At 50.4% G+C, this 16804-nt stretch overlaps 1 protein-coding gene across 1 annotated transcript in view; it reads right to left on the minus strand.

Annotated features, from left to right (window-relative positions):
- Positions 1–16804, minus strand: part of ABCC10 (ATP binding cassette subfamily C member 10) — a 161627-nt gene that overhangs the window by 92243 nt on the left and 52580 nt on the right. The window contains exons 7-8 of the mRNA XM_069236268.1: positions 13282–13361; positions 11128–11299 (exon numbers count right to left, since the gene is read on the minus strand). Of these exons, the coding sequence (XP_069092369.1) occupies positions 11128–11299; positions 13282–13361 (252 nt within the window). The remainder of the gene's footprint in view (positions 1–11127; positions 11300–13281; positions 13362–16804) is intronic.

Here is a 16804-nt window from a genome sequence, read left to right on the forward strand (position 1 = left end):
GTGTGTGTACAACAGATGCTTAACACTACCCTCTAATAAGCCTACTGCTTGACCACACTACCACAAAATAGAGCATTAGAATTATCTCTTTTTGCCACTATCTTACCTCTAAGAGGAACACTTGGACTCTGTGCACACTATTTCTTACTTTGAAATAGTATATACAGAGCCAACTTCCTACAATCACTATTCCCCTCACCTTCACAGCTATCTTTCTAAAGTGACTCAGATTGCTACTTATAATACTTGTCTGGGCGGGTAAACAGCCAAGAATCTCATGGGAAATGGTAATTCAGACCTTCGAGATGGGTGGTCTGGCAGCCTCCAGACCTGGAATTATATTATAACTGTGCCCAGGCACATTTTCCCCATTTCTGGGTTCATCCCATTACATATTTAACACACCTGGCTCCGGAACATGACTCTATATAGCCTCACTGACTCCCGGGCGCTATTTATTGCCCACCAAGGTAGCAAGGGGCGAGCGTAGACACGGTCACATGCCCAGCGCAGGCCTGGTGGTCATTCTTGCGCCAGAACGGGGCTGCGGATATGTATGCGCCCTCCATGCCGGTGCTAGAGCTTCTGAGTCTGCAGTTGTTTGAGGGGGGAGAGATCCGCGCGCACCTCCACAACATGCAATTGACAACTCTGGGGTCATGGTACCCAGAGGGCCTGTTTATCTCCCCGGAGGTTGCGCTTTGCAAACCCCATAATACCGCCCTGTATTGCTTGACATATCTGCAGATTAAAGCGGTGGTGCATGCGCGCTACCTGGATTTCCCTGTGGTTCCACTGGCGTTCCAGGCACTGGAATTACTGCACAGGGCCACTGTTGGACCTGGCTTTTTGACAGGGACATCCCCAAACTTTTTGCCTCCTTCCTCCTATTTTTTCTGACCTGTTGTTGTTGGCTTTTGACCTCTGGGCACTTTACCACTGCTAACCAGTGCTAAAGTGCATATGCTCTCTGTGTAAATTGTACTACTGATTGGTTTATCCATGATTGACTATTTAATTTACTTGTAAGTCCCTGGTAGAGTGCACTACATGTGCCTAGGGCAGGTAGATTAAATGCTACTAGTGGGCCTGCAGCACTGGTTGTGCCACCCACCTCAGTAGCCCCTTAACCTTGTCTCAGGCCTGCCATTGCAAGGCCTGTGTGTGCAGTTTCACTGCCACTTCGACTTGGCATTTAAAGGTACTTGCCAAGCCTAGAACTCCCCTTTTTCTATACATAAGTCACCCCTAATGTGTGCCCTAGGTAACCCCTAGAGCAGGGTGCTGTGTGGGTAAAAGGCAGGACATGTACCTGTGTAGTTATATGTCCTGGTAGTGTAAAACTCCTAAATTCGTTGTTACACTACTGTGAGGCCTGCTCCCTTCATAGGCTAACATTGGGGCTGCCCTCATACACTGTTGAAGTGGCAGCTGCTGATCTGAAAGGAGCAGGAAGGTCATATTTAGTATGGCCAGAATGGTAGTACAAAATCCTGCTGACTGGTGAAGTCGGATTTAATATTACTATTCTAGAAATGCCACTTTTAGAAAGTGAGCATTTCTTTGCACTTAAATCCTTCTGTGCCTTACAATCCACGTCTGGCTGGGCTTGGTTGACAGCTCCTTGTGCATTCACTCAGACACACCCCAAACACAGGGTACTCAGCCTCACTTGCATACATCTGCATTTTGAATGGGTCTTCCTGTGCTGGGAGCGTGGAGGGCCTGCTCTCACACAAAGGACTGCCACACCCCCTACTGGGACCCTGGCAGACAGGATTGAACTGAAAGGGGACCTGGTGCACTTCTTAGCCACTCTTTTGAAGTCTCCCCCACTTCAAAGGCACATTTGGGTATAAAACAGGGCCTCTGCCCTACCTCATCAGACACTTGCTGGAGAAGAAACCTGAACCAGAAACTACATCCTGCCAAGAAGAACTGCCTGGCTGCTCAAAGGACTCACCTGTCTGCTTTTCTACAAAGAACTGCTGCCTTGCTGTTGGCCTGCTGCCTTGCTGAACTGCCTGGCAGCTCAAAGGACTCACCTGTCTGCTTTTCTACAAAGGACTGCTGCCTTGCTGTTGGCCTGCTGCCTTGCTGAACTCTTGTCTGGCTGTAAAAGTGCTCTCCAAGGGCTTGGATAGAGCTTCCCTCCTGTTCCCTGAAGTCTCAGGACCAAAAAGACTTCTCTCTTCCTCTTGGACGCTCCGTGCGCCGAACTTTTTGACGCACAGCTTGTTCCGCGGCAAGAAAAACGCCGCACACCGACGCTGATCGACGCAACGCCTTCGGGACGACCGAAACTTTGACGCACGGCCTCGCAAGGACAACGCCGCCCGACTTCCTGGGATAAATCAACGCGACGCCTGCCGTGAGATCGAAATTTTGACGCGCAGCCCCGCAGAACAACGCGCAGCCGGAAAACAAGCAGGAAAATCCACGCACAGACCCGGGACATCTGGTACTCCCTGCAAACCACAGTAAGAGACTGTCCGTGCGCCGGAAAACGACGCACGACTCCCCGCGTGGAAAATAACGACGCAAGTCCGTGTGTGCTGAGGAGAAATCGACGCACACACCAGTTTTCCACGTACCTCTTCTCCTGTGGCCCTCTGAGGAGATTTTCCACCAGAAACCAGGTACTTTGTGTTTGAAAGAGACTTTGTTTACTTTCTAAAGACTTAAGACACTTTATATCACTTTTCAGTGATATCTTTACAAATTCGTATTGCAACTTTGATCGTTTTGACCTGAAGATACCCAGATAAATATTATATATTTTTCTAAACACTGTGAGGTGAATTTTTGTGGTGTTATGCTATGGTGTTGTATGATTTAGTGCACAAATGCTTTACACATTGCCTTCTAAGTTAAGCCTGACTGCTCGTGCCAAGCTACCGGAGGGTGACCACAGGCTGATTTTGGATTGTGTGTGCCTTACCCTGACTAGAGTGAGGGTTCTTGCTTGGACAGAGGGCAACCTGACTGCCAACCAAAAACCCCATTTCTAACATTGGTGATCAGCGGTGAGGATAGGACTTGTGTTTGTGCAGTGACATACAGTAGCTAAGTATTTCACTACCTACCCACAGTTGAAGGTCAACTTGATTTTTCATCTTTTTTTTGGCTTTTGATTCTCTGATGTCCTCCTGGATATACTATTGATATTTTGGACTTTGGATTTTGGTTTTTGCTGGTAAGATCTTATCAGAATGGGATTGCTTACCTACTCATTCTTTGTTCGTACTGACCACCTCACTAAGGCTGACCTAAGGAAGCTTTGCAGAAAATGGGGCCTTCCTGTAGCAAGGAGATCTACTAAGGCGGAGATGCTACATAACTACATAGTCTGGGGGGAGGAAAGATGGGCAGAGAGAGAGGCAGCAAGAAACCAAATGACTAAGTACCCCTCAGATGAGGAGGAGGACTACGCACATGAGGAGGAAGACTGCTCACATGAGGAGGAAGACTACTCAGATGAGGAAAGAGACCCAGAGATAGATGAATGGCTCCGAAGTCAAAGGCGACAGGAGCAACAATTAGAGGAGTATCTTGCAGGGGTTGAGGCAAAAAGACTCTTAGCCCTGGAAGAAGAAAAGATTGCAGCTCAAGAGCTGAGCTGTAAAGAGCTGAAACTGGAGGCCGGAAGGGCTGAGTCCAGTTCAGATGGTGGCAGCAAAAATCTTGCATCTAGTACTGCTGAAGAAGGGCACAAGCCCAGAGATGTGGTGCCCAACTTGAAGAAGGGAGTTGACACACCCCAGGCGGTTCAAAGGTATGAGGTAGTTCCCGTTATGCACAGGGTCCCTGAGAAGGATTGGGGAACTGGCACAGGGAGTCATATTCCTACTGGGGGGAGGGACACTTTACTGACTCTAGCAGAGAGTGACAGAGAAAAGGGTTCCCCCCTGGTGGACGTCCTGGATATAGAGTGTAGAGACATCCCAGAAGAGTATGGGTTGAGTGTCAGGGACAGATAGATACTGTCTCACCAGTCTCAGGAGGGTGAGGTAGAGTGCTTTTCCAAGGTTGAGTTACTGGGTGGTTGGGTGAAGGGTACTGTGGTTAATACATGTGAAGGGCAGAATGATGTAATTGCTGGAGAGCATATGTCTGGTCCTTATTTTCCAGAGCTACGCCAACACCAGGTGGAGTGTGAGTTCTCTGACCCCAGGGAACTTACAATGGAGGCAGACTTCTGGGTGAGTACCAGAGAGTCTGAAGAGGCATTTGGGGGTGCTCCTGAAGGGAGTGGTCAGGTAGTTCCCAACCGAGTGAGGTGGGAAAGGATTGTAGTGTCCCGGGTAGGTCCCAGGTCCTAGAGGGTTCCATGAGGGAACACCAGGAGGGAAGCCTAGCCTGTACCGTAGGGCCACCTTTTGAGGGAAGCCCCGCAGTGTCAGAAGAACTTGGGGGGGGGGTGACTGTAGCCAGCATCCCAACAGTTCTGGTGTCTGGCAGTACCCCTCCTAGTGAGGGGGTGCAGAAGTCCAGACATAGGGTTGAGAGGGGGTTGCAGACCCCAGTGGAGGACCTTGAGAGTCAGGGGACAGCTCTGAGAGCAGAGCCCCCCAGGAATGACCCAGGTGAAACCGTTTCTGGTTTGGGGGAAACCCAGACTCTGCCGGATGGGCAGAGGTCGGGAGACCTGCGCCAACCAGACTCTTGTGTGGCCCTTGGGGACGGTGTGTCCCTTGTGGGGGGTGAGAGTGCCCCCCAGGAAGTCCTGGCATGCCAGGCAAAGATTCAACCGCAGGGTGTTGACTCTGGGTTGGATGACCAGGTTCAGAGGTTAAACTCTGACCTGGTGGGGGGTAGGTGTGCCCCCCAGAAAGTCCTGGCGTGCCAGGCAATTGCCCAACCTCAGGGTGGTGACCCTGGGTTGGGGAACCAGGCTCAGAGGTTAAACTCTGACCTGGTGGGAGGTAGGTGTGCCTCCCTGGAAGTCCTGGCCTGCCAGGCAATGGTTCAACCTCAGGGTGGTGACTCTGGGTTGGCTAACCAGGTTCAGGGGATAAACTCTGACCTGTTGGGGGGTAGGTGTGCCCCCCAGAAAGTCCTGGTGTACCAGGCAGTTGTCCAACCTCAGGGTGCTGACTCTGGGTTGGATAACCGGGTTCAGAGGTTAAACTCTGACCTGGTGGAGGGTCAGTGTGCCCTCCAGGAAGTCCTGGCATGCCAGGCAAAGATTCAACCTCAGGGTGGTGACTCTGGGTTGGATACCCAGGTTCAGAGGTTAAACTCTGACCTGGTGGGAGGTAGGCGTGCCTCCCAGAAAGTCCTGGTGTGCCAGGCAGTTGCCCAACCTCAGGGTGGTGACCCTAGGTTGGAGAACCAGGTTCAGAGGTTAAACTCTGACCTGGTGGAGGGTCAGTGTGCCCTCCAGGAAGTCCTGGCATGCCAGGCAAAGATTTAACCTCAGGGTGGTGACTCTGGGTTGGAGACCCAGGTTCAGAGGTTAAACTCTGACCTGGTGGGAGGTAGGTGTGCCTCCCAAGAAGTCCTGCTGTGCCAGGCAATTGTCCAACCTCAGGGTGTTGACTCTGGGTTGGATGACCAGGTTCAGAGGTTAAACTCTGACCTGGTGGGGGGTAGGTGTGCCCCCCAGAAAGTCCTGGCGTGCCAGGCAATTGCCCAACCTCAGGGTGGTGACCCTAGGTTGGGGAACCAGGCTCAGAGGTTAACCTCTGACCTGGTGGGAGGTAGGTGTGCCTCCCTGGAAGTCCTGGCCTGCCAGGCAATGGTTTAACCTCAGGGTGTTGACTCTGGGTTGGATAACCGGGTTCAGAGGTTAAACTCTGACCTGGTGGGGGGTACTAGTGCCCCCCAGAAAGTCCTGGTGTACCAGGCAGTTGTCCAACCTCAGGGTGCTGACTCTGGGTTGGATAACCGGGTTCAGAGGTTAAACTCTGACCTGGTGGGGGGTAGGTGTGCCCCCCAGAAAGTTCTGGCGTGCCATGCAATTGTTCAACCTCAGGGTGGTGACCCTGGGTTGGAGAACCAGGTTCAGAGGTTAACCTCTGACCTGGTGGGAGGTAGGTGTGCCTCCCAGAAAGTCCTGGTGTGCCAGGCAGTTGCCCAACCTCAGGGTGGTGACCCTAGGTTGGAGAACCAGGTTCAGAGGTTAAACTCTGACCTGGTGGAGGGTCAGTGTGCCCTCCAGGAAGTCCTGGCGTGCCAGGCAATTGTTCAACTTCAGGGTGTGACTCTGAGTTGAATGGTCAGGTGCAGAGGTTAAACTCTGACCTGGTGGGGGGTAGGTGTGCCTCCCAGAAAGTCCTGGTTTGACAGGCAGTGATCCAGTCTGAGGGTACAGACCCTGGGCTGGAAGACCAGGTTCAGGGTGTCCCCCCGGACCTGGAGGGAGGGGCTACTGATAACAGTGCCCCTACCATGTTGTCTTCTGAGGAGGCCACTCCTAGTTGGAGGGTGCTGGACCCCAGAAGGGAGGGCAGGGGGAGGGAAGCCTCACCCCGGGCCCTAGTCCAACCTGAAGGTACAGACCCCAGGTTGGAGGGCCAGTTGCAGGTTAACAGCCCTGCACTGGTGGAGGAATGGTACAGGGCGACTTCGGGAAGCACCCTGACCATGTTTGACTCTGGGGGTACCGCTCCAGGAGGGAGGGTACAGAGCCCCAGAGGGGAGGACCAGGTTCAGGCTGTCATCCCTGACCTGGTGGAAGGGAGAGTGGTTAAAGGGTGCCCAGCACCTGGGGCTACCGCCCCCCACTCTCCACAGCCACAGTGGTTGGAGAGCTTTGAGAGGCCTGGGGCCTGGCTCTCATCCCTGGCAGCTGTCAGTAATCACTGTGGCTTGCTGTCCGGGTGGACAGAGTTATCCCTGGGGAGGGGACAAGTGTCACACCCCGGGGGTAGAGTGGGCAACACCACTGTGTTGGTCATGGTGGTACTATCCTGCTCCTGGGATACATCTGTGAGCAAAGTAAGGTTAGGTGCTGCACAGATGGGATCCGCAGGTAAGGAGAAAGGTTCCCCATGGGTTGGCTTAGTGGGCCCTGAGAGTATGGACAGAGGGATCCAATTGGAGTCAGGAAGGCGAAGAACTGGAGCATGCCCCTGCTGTTATGGGCCTGGGTCCTTGTTCTGTCGCCTCAAACAGGGAAGTACATCAGGATAGTGATTGTTCTCCCCTGGCTTTAGGCTGGTAGGGGGTCATGTTGGACCTGGCTTTTTGACAGGGACATCCCCAAACTTTTTGCCTCCTTCCTCCTATTTTTTCTGACCTGTTGTTGTTGGCTTTTGACCTCTGGGCACTTTACCACTGCTAACCAGTGCTAAAGTGCATATGCTCTCTGTGTAAATTGTACTACTGATTGGTTTATCCATGATTGACTATTTAATTTACTTGTAAGTCCCTGGTAGAGTGCACTACATGTGCCTAGGGCAGGTAGATTAAATGCTACTGGTGGGCCTGCAGCACTGGTTGTGCCACCCACCTCGGTAGCCCCTTAACCTTGTCTCAGGCCTGCCATTGCAAGGCCTGTGTGTGCAGTTTCACTGCCACTTCGACTTGGCATTTAAAGGTACTTGCCAAGCCTAGAACTCCCCTTTTTCTATACATAAGTCACCCCTAATGTGTGCCCTAGGTAACCCCTAGAGCAGGGTGCTGTGTGGGTAAAAGGCAGGACATGTACCTGTGTAGTTATATGTCCTGGTAGTGTAAAACTCCTAAATTCGTTGTTACACTACTGTGAGGCCTGCTCCCTTCATAGGCTAACATTGGGGCTGCCCTCATACACTGTTGAAGTGGCAGCTGCTGATCTGAAAGGAGCAGGAAGGTCATATTTAGTATGGCCAGAATGGTAGTACAAAATCCTGCTGACTGGTGAAGTCGGATTTAATATTACTATTCTAGAAATGCCACTTTTCGAAAGTGAGCATTTCTTTGCACTTAAATCCTTCTGTGCCTTACAATCCACGTCTGGCTGGGCTTGGTTGACAGCTCCTTGTGCATTCACTCAGACACACCCCAAACACAGGGTACTCAGCCTCACTTGCATACATCTGCATTTTGAATGGGTCTTCCTGGGCTGGGAGCGTGGAGGGCCTGCTCTCACACAAAGGACTGCCACACCCCCTACTGGGACCCTGGCAGACAGGATTGAACTGAAAGGGGACCTGGTGCACTTCTTAGCCACTCTTTTGAAGTCTCCCCCACTTTAAAGGCACATTTGGGTATAAAACAGGGCCTCTGCCCTACCTCATCAGACACTTGCTGGAGAAGAAACCTGAACCAGAAACTACATCCTGCCAAGAAGAACTGCCTGGCTGCTCAAAGGACTCACCTGTCTGCTTTTCTACAAAGGACTGCTGCCTTGCTGTTGGTCTGCTGCCTTGCTGAACTGCCTGGCAGCTCAAAGGACTCACCTGTCTGCTTTTCTACAAAGGACTGCTGCCTTGCTGTTGGCCTGCTGCCTTGCTGAACTCTTGTCTGGCTGTAAAAGTGCTCTCCAAGGGCTTGGATAGAGCTTGCCTCCTGTTCCCTGAAGTCTCAGGACCAAAAAGACTTCTCTCTTCTTCTTGGACGCTCCGTGCACCGAACTTTGACGCACAGCTTGTTCCGCGGCAAGAAAAACGACGCACACCGACGCTGATCGACACAACGCCTTCGGGACGACCGAAACTTTGACGCACGGCCTCGCAAAGACAACGCCGCCAGACTTCCCAGGAGAAATCGACGCGACGCCTGCCGTGAGATCGAAACTTTGACGCATGGCCTCGCAAGGACAACGCCGCCCGACTCCGCAGGAGAAATCGACGCGACGCCTGCCGTGAGATTGAAATTTCGACGCGCAGCCCCGCAGAACGACGCGCAGCCGGAAAACAAGCAGGAAAATCCACGCACAGACCCGGGACATCTGGTACTCCCCGCAAACCACAGTAAGAGACTGTCCGCGTGCCGGAAAACGACGCACGACTCCCCGCGTGGAAAATAACGACGCAAGTCCGTGTGTGCTGAGGAGAAATCGACACACACACCAGTTTTCCACGTACCTCTTCTCCTGTGGCCCTCTGAGGAGATTTTCCACCAGAAACCAGGTACTTTGTGTTTGAAAGAGACTTTGTTTACTTTCTAAAGACTTAAGACACTTTATATCACTTTTCAGTAATATCTTTACAAATTCGTATTGCAACTTTGATCGTTTTGACCTGAAGATACCCAGATAAATATTATATATTTTTCTAAACACTGTGTGGTGTATTTTTGTGGTGTTATGCTATGGTGTTGTATGATTTAGTGCACAAATGCTTTACACATTGCCTTCTAAGTTAAGCCTGACTGCTCGTGCCAAGCTACCGGAGGGTGAGCACAGGCTGATTTTGGATTGTGTGTGACTTACCCTGACTAGAGTGAGGGTTCTTGCTTGGACAGAGGGCAACCTGACTGCCAACCAAAAACCCCATTTCTAACAGCCACGATGCCACGTAGGCTCATCACTGGCCTGTATGCTAGTATGCAGGTATCTGCACCCTCAGTGATCCCCAAAGCTATGTCGCAATGGGAGTCAGACCTGGGCTAAGCCCTCCCAGATGAGGTTTGGCGAATATTGCTGTGCGCATATGTGAGATCTTTCCCCCAATTACAGACTGCCCTTAAACCATTTTAAATTCCTGAACAGCATATACTATTTGCCGAAGCGCCTTTGGAGGATGGGTGTTCAAGTGGATGCAAGTTGCATTAGATGCTCGGCACCGGATGCGGATTTCCTGCACTTGGTGTGGAACTGTGGTGGGTTGAGAGGTTACTGGAATGAGGTGCTGGGCACAATTGAGGAAATGACTGGCGTGAGGGCACCATGCACCCCCAAATTTGCTCTCCTAGGGCATGTAAAGGAGATCCAGCCTGAGTTCAGGAAGTTAGTGGGGTTACTACTGGTGCTGGCGAAGCGCAGGGTGGCTATGTGCTGGGCAAAAAGGCAGGCGCCCTGCAGGATGGATTGGAGCAATTGACGGCCTACTGGGAAATGATGCCACCTGGCTCCCGTCCAGTAGATGTGTGGGCTCCCCTCCGGACATACCTTATGGCTCTAGCCTAAGCTTGTGATTTAGTGTCGGCGCAGAGTGGCACAGCCCTGCCGCGCTGGATATTTCTAGACGGAGGTTTCTGACGGTGCGGGATTTTTCTTCCCTTCACTTGCTCCCTCCCCCTTGAATCCACCCCCCCCCCCCAACATCCCTTTCCCTGTTTCTTTTCCTATACAGGATGACCTACACTGGCTGAATTGCTAGATTAAACCCCTGCCATTGCCGTGTGCTCTTTGAAGTTCTGTTGCTTAAGCGCTGAGGTTGTGGGCCAGATCAGATGTTAAATGTAATTTGAAGCACAAGGTGCCCTGCCACAGGGTTGGTGATATGTAACTGGACTGCGTATATTGGTCATGTGTTAGTTTTTTTTTTGTGTGAAGTAAAGCAGATTAGACAACTCTCTTTCTGTGCTTAACTGGAAGCAAATTAATGATGTGAAGCATGCAGAAACATGTGTTGGAACACCTACTTGAAGGATGAATATGAGCTGTTCATCAAAAATAATCTGAAGTCTATGAGGAGGAGGAAGGATGAGGGAAGGGCCAAGTTCGGCTGGCCACCAGCTGTGTGACCACGCAGATTGATTCTGCAATACTACAGTTTTGGTTTTATCTATGTTTAGTGTCAGTAAACTGGAGTTCATCTAATTGGCTCCAGTGCACAATCAGTCTTTAAAGTGTGACTCAGGGGAGGCGCAGTGTGATCTGCACAGCAACAGAAATTCATACAAAAGGGCGGATCAGAGCAGCTTAGCTTTTGAATATAGTCTGGCTCAGAGGTGAGGCCGGAGGCACTCAACAAGAACAAGCTTCAAGTCAGAACAATAGGAAGCTAGAACAACTACATGCATGTTCTCGCCCAATGCAGCCTCAGTGATGTGTGACAGAACCTGGCAAGGGAGTCAACAGCAACCCGATGGTAGAACGCCTTGTTCTGGTAGAACGTCCCCGGGCTGTACGAGAGAGCACCTGTGTTTAGTGTTGATTCTGGTTGTTGAATTACCACTTCTGAAAACTACAGGGAAAAGTGAAGCAAATAGTGGAGTGAATTAAAAAGCAACCTTCAGTTCATGGGTACTCACATTGAGATCATCCGTAAGCGCACAGGCCTCAATCACTTCCTGGTAGAAGCGTGCATTGAACCCTCTTCCAAAGAGGATGTTCTCTCTCACTGTGGCAAACTGAATCCAAGGCTCCTGCGCTGCAAGGCCAAATCCCTGTTCCCGGCCTGAGATGTACATGACGCCACCCTTCCTAAAGTTCCCCACAAGATGTGATATAGGGCAAAAGAAAGCACACAGTAAGTAACAAGGTTAGCAGAAAGAAACTTCACAAATGTCAAATACAAATATTAGTTGGTTGTCATTAGGAGTTAAGCACAGTGTGGGATCCAGTATGAATACATAAAGCACCTCAAAGAGATGGAGCAAGCAATTCTAAGGTTGTGATTAGTGTATGGTTTGCAAAGAACTGGTGCATTCAGTCCATTTTGTTGGATTAAAACAATACTAGAACATTGGAATATTGAGATATCCCCTGAAAACAATGGAGTGGATTAGGAAGGACCAACAACAGCTGATGAATGCTTCATCATTCCAATGTTTATCTGTTGCCCCCTTTTAATTTAAAATGATCTACCCTCAGTAGGTGGAATGTTGTATTAGCTGAATAGCCTTTCTGCATCAAGCTTTACTAGTTGTTAAATGCCTACTCCTTCGATATAGGCCTTTAACTGTGTCTCAAGCCTATAATGAGGGCTCTGGGCCTTTAACAACCGGTATAGTCCGTAGCAGCGGGCTAATAATGCTACAATTAAAAAAATGAAACGTTGAGAGCACTATGGAATTCAATTAAGTGGGAGAAGGCCAATAATGACTGCTACAGACCTTTAACACCAACATTCCATTACTTATCTTTCGGTTTCACCATGTTTAACTGAGGACATTCCGCCATCAGCAGGCAGAATGTTCCAATGTCATTATAACAATGCCACAGCTAAACAACTCACTAAAGTCCCTCTCACCCTTCATAGGCCCTTGGATGGGAGTCAAGGCAGAGGGCCTGATATTTGGTCCACTGATTGACTACTAACTGGCCTAATCAGGGGATGCTCCCAGAGAACTGAAATCATCTGTAAGATTTCCTCTAACAGTTTGTTGCTGGGATTTGTTTTCAATACATGATTGAGTAATGCGGGTGAAAAACAAGGAACACTTGGGTCACTTTACTTTACACTTGTGCAGTCCTGGCCTATAGGAGGGGTTGGGTCCCTGGGAAAGATTAATTGAGTTATTTAAAGTATGTATGTATGCATGGAACTAGACTCCCGGTAACGGAGCGCTTTACAAGAAACAAGTGTACTGAGGACAGCTACAAACAAAAGAACAGGGAAGTGGTGACGTGAGTTCAGTCCTGGAAGTGAAGCCCGAATAGTTGTCGATTATGTCTTTCCTGGAAGGTAGAAGACTAACATTATGCCTTATGTGACCCAGAACAGAGGTTCACAGTAGAGGGTCCAGCATGTTGTGTTGTTTTGGCTTTTATGGTTTTAGGAACATACAAAATGAGGTGATTCCAGTCTCTGGTTTCCTAATTTCTGCCCAGGTAGCAAAACTTATGAGGATCTAAGGGTGCAGATAAGTGAGTAGAGTACACAATTTGTGTACCTGCGCAAAGCCATCAAAGTAAATAGCTTAGGACTATGATCACACAAAAAGTCACTTTCCAAAATAACATGGATGGCCGTGGTTCGCTGCTGTAGTCGTGAATTGCAAACATGCCCTTGTGCTCCATCACTGACTGGTGATGTCTCTTCTCTGGTAAAGATGCACACATACTTGTTTACAATAGAAGAAATCAAGATGGAAATAAAGAACCAAAGAGAGTCACAACCTTTGAGTGAGGGACTGGGTGCAAAACTGGAGATTGAGGGGCTTTACTCTTCTAGCGGAAAACAAAATACCATTCTAGCAGAATGGACCTTCCGTTTCCATACAACAGTACAATACTGCTTGCTGCTTCAAGAAAGCTGTTGTCTGTTCTATTTGTAGCTAGGCTGATGGTTTCTGGACTGCATTACTTCATTGTGCAGTGTTGAGTTGTATTCTCCTTCAGAGGAGTTTCCCTTTCCTGCTGCCTATTGTTTTCAAGCCCCTTAAGAGAGAGAAGAGGACAAGGGAGGGGGGGGAGGCTGTGTTCCTCACAGGGATGAGCATAAGGCACTGTGATAGTGTTACCTGTTCAGTTCCCCTGTGATTGCTGCAAGCAGAGAGCTCTTCCCACAGCCGACTTTTCCAACAATTCCAACCAGGGAACCCTAAAGGAGGGGAAAACAAAACAAAAAAATCAATAAGCGAAATGACATTTAACAAAAGCAAAGAATGGTAAATGGTGCAAGAGTTGAGAGAAACAGATATGGACCGGTCCTAGAGGGATGAGCCTGATTCAAAGGAATCTCAGTTGATGCCCCACTCTCATGGGATGGCCCCTGATCACTCCAAGACAGCTGCAGTCTTTAGTGCGGTTTCTGGTGAGGAACATTAAGACAGACCTATGCCCAGCAGGTCTGGTGGCTTGGATCTGCTGGAGTCCTCGGAATCAGTATCGCTGCACAGTATAGCGAGCACCCACAAAGCCCGTGGCCTGCGCCTGCACCAGAACATGACAGACAGTGACGCAGCAGCTGTGTCATCGACAAGACCAACAAGGAAAGTGAACCACTTCTCCCTAGTTTCAGAAGGTAAAACGTGTCTAAATGGGACCATGTAGTTGCCCCTCATACCACTGAGCTGCAATGTCATGGCACTAGCTGTGCTGCTGAGAGAGAAGGAGTTGAGGAAAGGAAGATCAAAGGCCCTGAAAAGGAACAAATAGCTGATTTGCAAGTATTGGTGGATGGCTGTGATGGACCAGATGGATGTGCTTGACCTCACATCTAAGAAATAAGCTTTGAGTGGGGAACAGTTCCAGCATATTAACAGGCAGAGAGATATGAGGTAACGATCTAGAACAAGAGTCACTTTGCCGCAGCACAGTCTCACATAAAAGCCATAGTTGAGGGTCCTATGTACCCTGTGGCACTGGGACTAAGCAATACCCAGTCGATGAGCTCTAAAAAGGGTGAAACCAGTCCTCGGTTGCTTGTGTTTCAGTTCCGGGAGGACCTGGCCTGGCAGTTCGAGCTGGACAGGTCTTACTGAAAACGGGTCAAGATTGATGTGCATACGGCTGAGTCCCACTTAGGTGGCAGGGTGGGTAAAAGAATGATGGACTGGGATGAAGCCCAAGTAATTACTAGTAATTCAACCATGCCACCTGTAAGGAAATGCCTCCTTGGCATGGTTGCCCCCTGACTTTTTGCCTTTGCTGATGCTATGTTTACAATTGAAAGTGTGCTGAGGCCTGCTAACCAGGCCCCAGCACCAGTGTTCTTTCCCTAACCTGTACTTTTGTATCCACAATTGGCAGACCCTGGCATCCAGATAAGTCCCTTGTAACTGGTACTTCTAGTACCAAGGGCCCTGATGCCAAGGAAGGTCTCTAAGGGCTGCAGCATGTCTTATGCCACCCTGGAGACCTCTCACTCAGCACAGACACACTGCTTGCCAGCTTGTGTGTGCTAGTGAGGACAAAACGAGTAAGTCGACATGGCACTCCCCTCAGGGTGCCATGCCAGCCTCTCACTGCCTATGCAGTATAGGTAAGCCACCCCTCTAGCAGGCCTTACAGCCCTAAGGCAGGGTGCACTATACCATAGGTGAGGGTACCGGTGCATGAGCATGGTACCCCTACAGTGTCTAAACAAAACCTTAGACATTGTAAGTGCAGGGTAGCCATAAGAGTATATGGTCTGGGAGTCTGTCAAACACGAACTCCACAGCACCATAATGGCTACACTGAAAACTGGGAAGTTTGGTATCAAACTTCTCAGCACAATAAATGCACACTGATGCCAGTGTACATTTGATTGTAAAATACACCACAGAGGGCACCTTAGAGGTGCCCCCTGAAACTTAACCGACTGTCTGTGTAGGCTGACTAGTTCCAGCAGCCTGCCACACCAGAGACATGTTGCTGGCCCCATGGGGAGAGTGCCTTTGTCACTCTGAGGCCAGTAACAAAGCCTGCACTGGGTGGAGATGCTAACACCTCCCCCAGGCAGGAGCTGTAACACCTGGCGGTGGGCCTCAAAGGCTCACCCCTTTGTCACAGCCCAGCAGGGCACTCCAGCTTAGTGGAGTTGCCCGGCCCCTCCGGCCACGGCCCCCACTTTTGGCGGCAAAGCTGGAGGGAACAAAGAAAGCAACAAGGAGGAGTCACTGGCCAGTCAGGACAGCCCCTAAGGTGTCCTGAGCTGAGGTGACTCTAACTTTTAGAAATCCTCCATCTTGCAGATGGAGGATTCCCCCAATAGGGTTAGGATTGTGACCCCCTCCCCTTGGGAGGAGGCACAAAGAGGGTGTACCCACCCTCAGGGCTAGTAGCCATTGGCTACTAACCCCCCAGACCTAAACACGCCCTTAAATTTAGTATTTAAGGGCTACCCTGAACTCTAGAAAATTAGATTCCTGCAACTACAAGAAGAAGGACTGCCCAGCTGAAAACCCCTGCAGCGGAAGACCAGAAGACGACAACTGCCTTGGCTCCAGAAACTCACCGGCCTGTCTCCTGCCTTCCAAAGATCCTGCTCCAGCGACGCCTTCCAAAGGGACCAGCGACCTCGACATCCTCTGAGGACTGCCCCTGCTTCGAAAAGACAAGAAACTCCCGAGGACAGCGGACCTGCTCCAAGAAAAGCTGCAACTTTGTTTCCAGCAACTTTAAAGAACCCTGCAAGCTCCCCGCAAGAAGCGTGAGACTTGCAACACTGCACCCGGCGACCCCGACTCGGCTGGTGGCGATCCAACACCTCAGGAGGGACCCCAGGACTACTCTGATACTGTGAGTACCAAAACCTGTCCCCCCTGAGCCCCCACAGCGCCGCCTGCAGAGGGAATCCCGAGGCTTCCCCTGACCGCGACTCTTTGAACCTAAAGTCCCGACGCCTGGGAGAGACCCTGCACCCGCAGCCCCCAGGACCTGAAGGACCGGACTTTCACTGGAGAAGTGACCCCCAGGAGTCCCTCTCCCTTGCCCAAGTGGAGGTTTCCCCGAGGAATCCCCCCCTTGCCTGCCTGCAGCGCTGAAGAGATCCCGAGATCTCTCATAGACTAACATTGCGAACCCGACGCTTGTTTCTACACTGCACCCGGCTGCCCCCGCGCCGCTGAGGGTGAAATTTCTGTGTGGGCTTGTGTCCCCCCCGGTGCCCTACAAAACCCCCCTGGTCTGCCCTCCGAAGACGCGGGTACTTACCTGCAAGCAGACCGGAACCGGGGCACCCCCTTCTCTCCATTCTAGCCTATGTGTTTTGGGCACCACTTTGAACTCTGCACCTGACCGGCCCTGAGCTGCTGGTGTGGTGACTTTGGGGTTGCTCTGAACCCCCAACGGTGGGCTACCTTGGACCAAGAACTGAGCCCTGTAAGTGTCTTACTTACCTGGTTAACCTAACAAATACTTACCTCCCCTAGGAACTGTGAAAATTGCACTGTGTCCACTTTTAAAACAGCTATTTGTGAATAACTTGAAAAGTAAACATGCCATTTTGATGATTTGAAGTTCCTAAAGTACTTACCTGCAATACCTTTCGAATGAGATATTACATGTAGAATTTGAACCTGTGGTTCTTAAAATAAACTAAGAAAAGATATTTTTCTA

This window comes from Pleurodeles waltl, chromosome 5, assembly GCF_031143425.1.
Source record: "Pleurodeles waltl isolate 20211129_DDA chromosome 5, aPleWal1.hap1.20221129, whole genome shotgun sequence".
Taxonomy (NCBI): Eukaryota; Metazoa; Chordata; class Amphibia; order Caudata; family Salamandridae; genus Pleurodeles; species Pleurodeles waltl.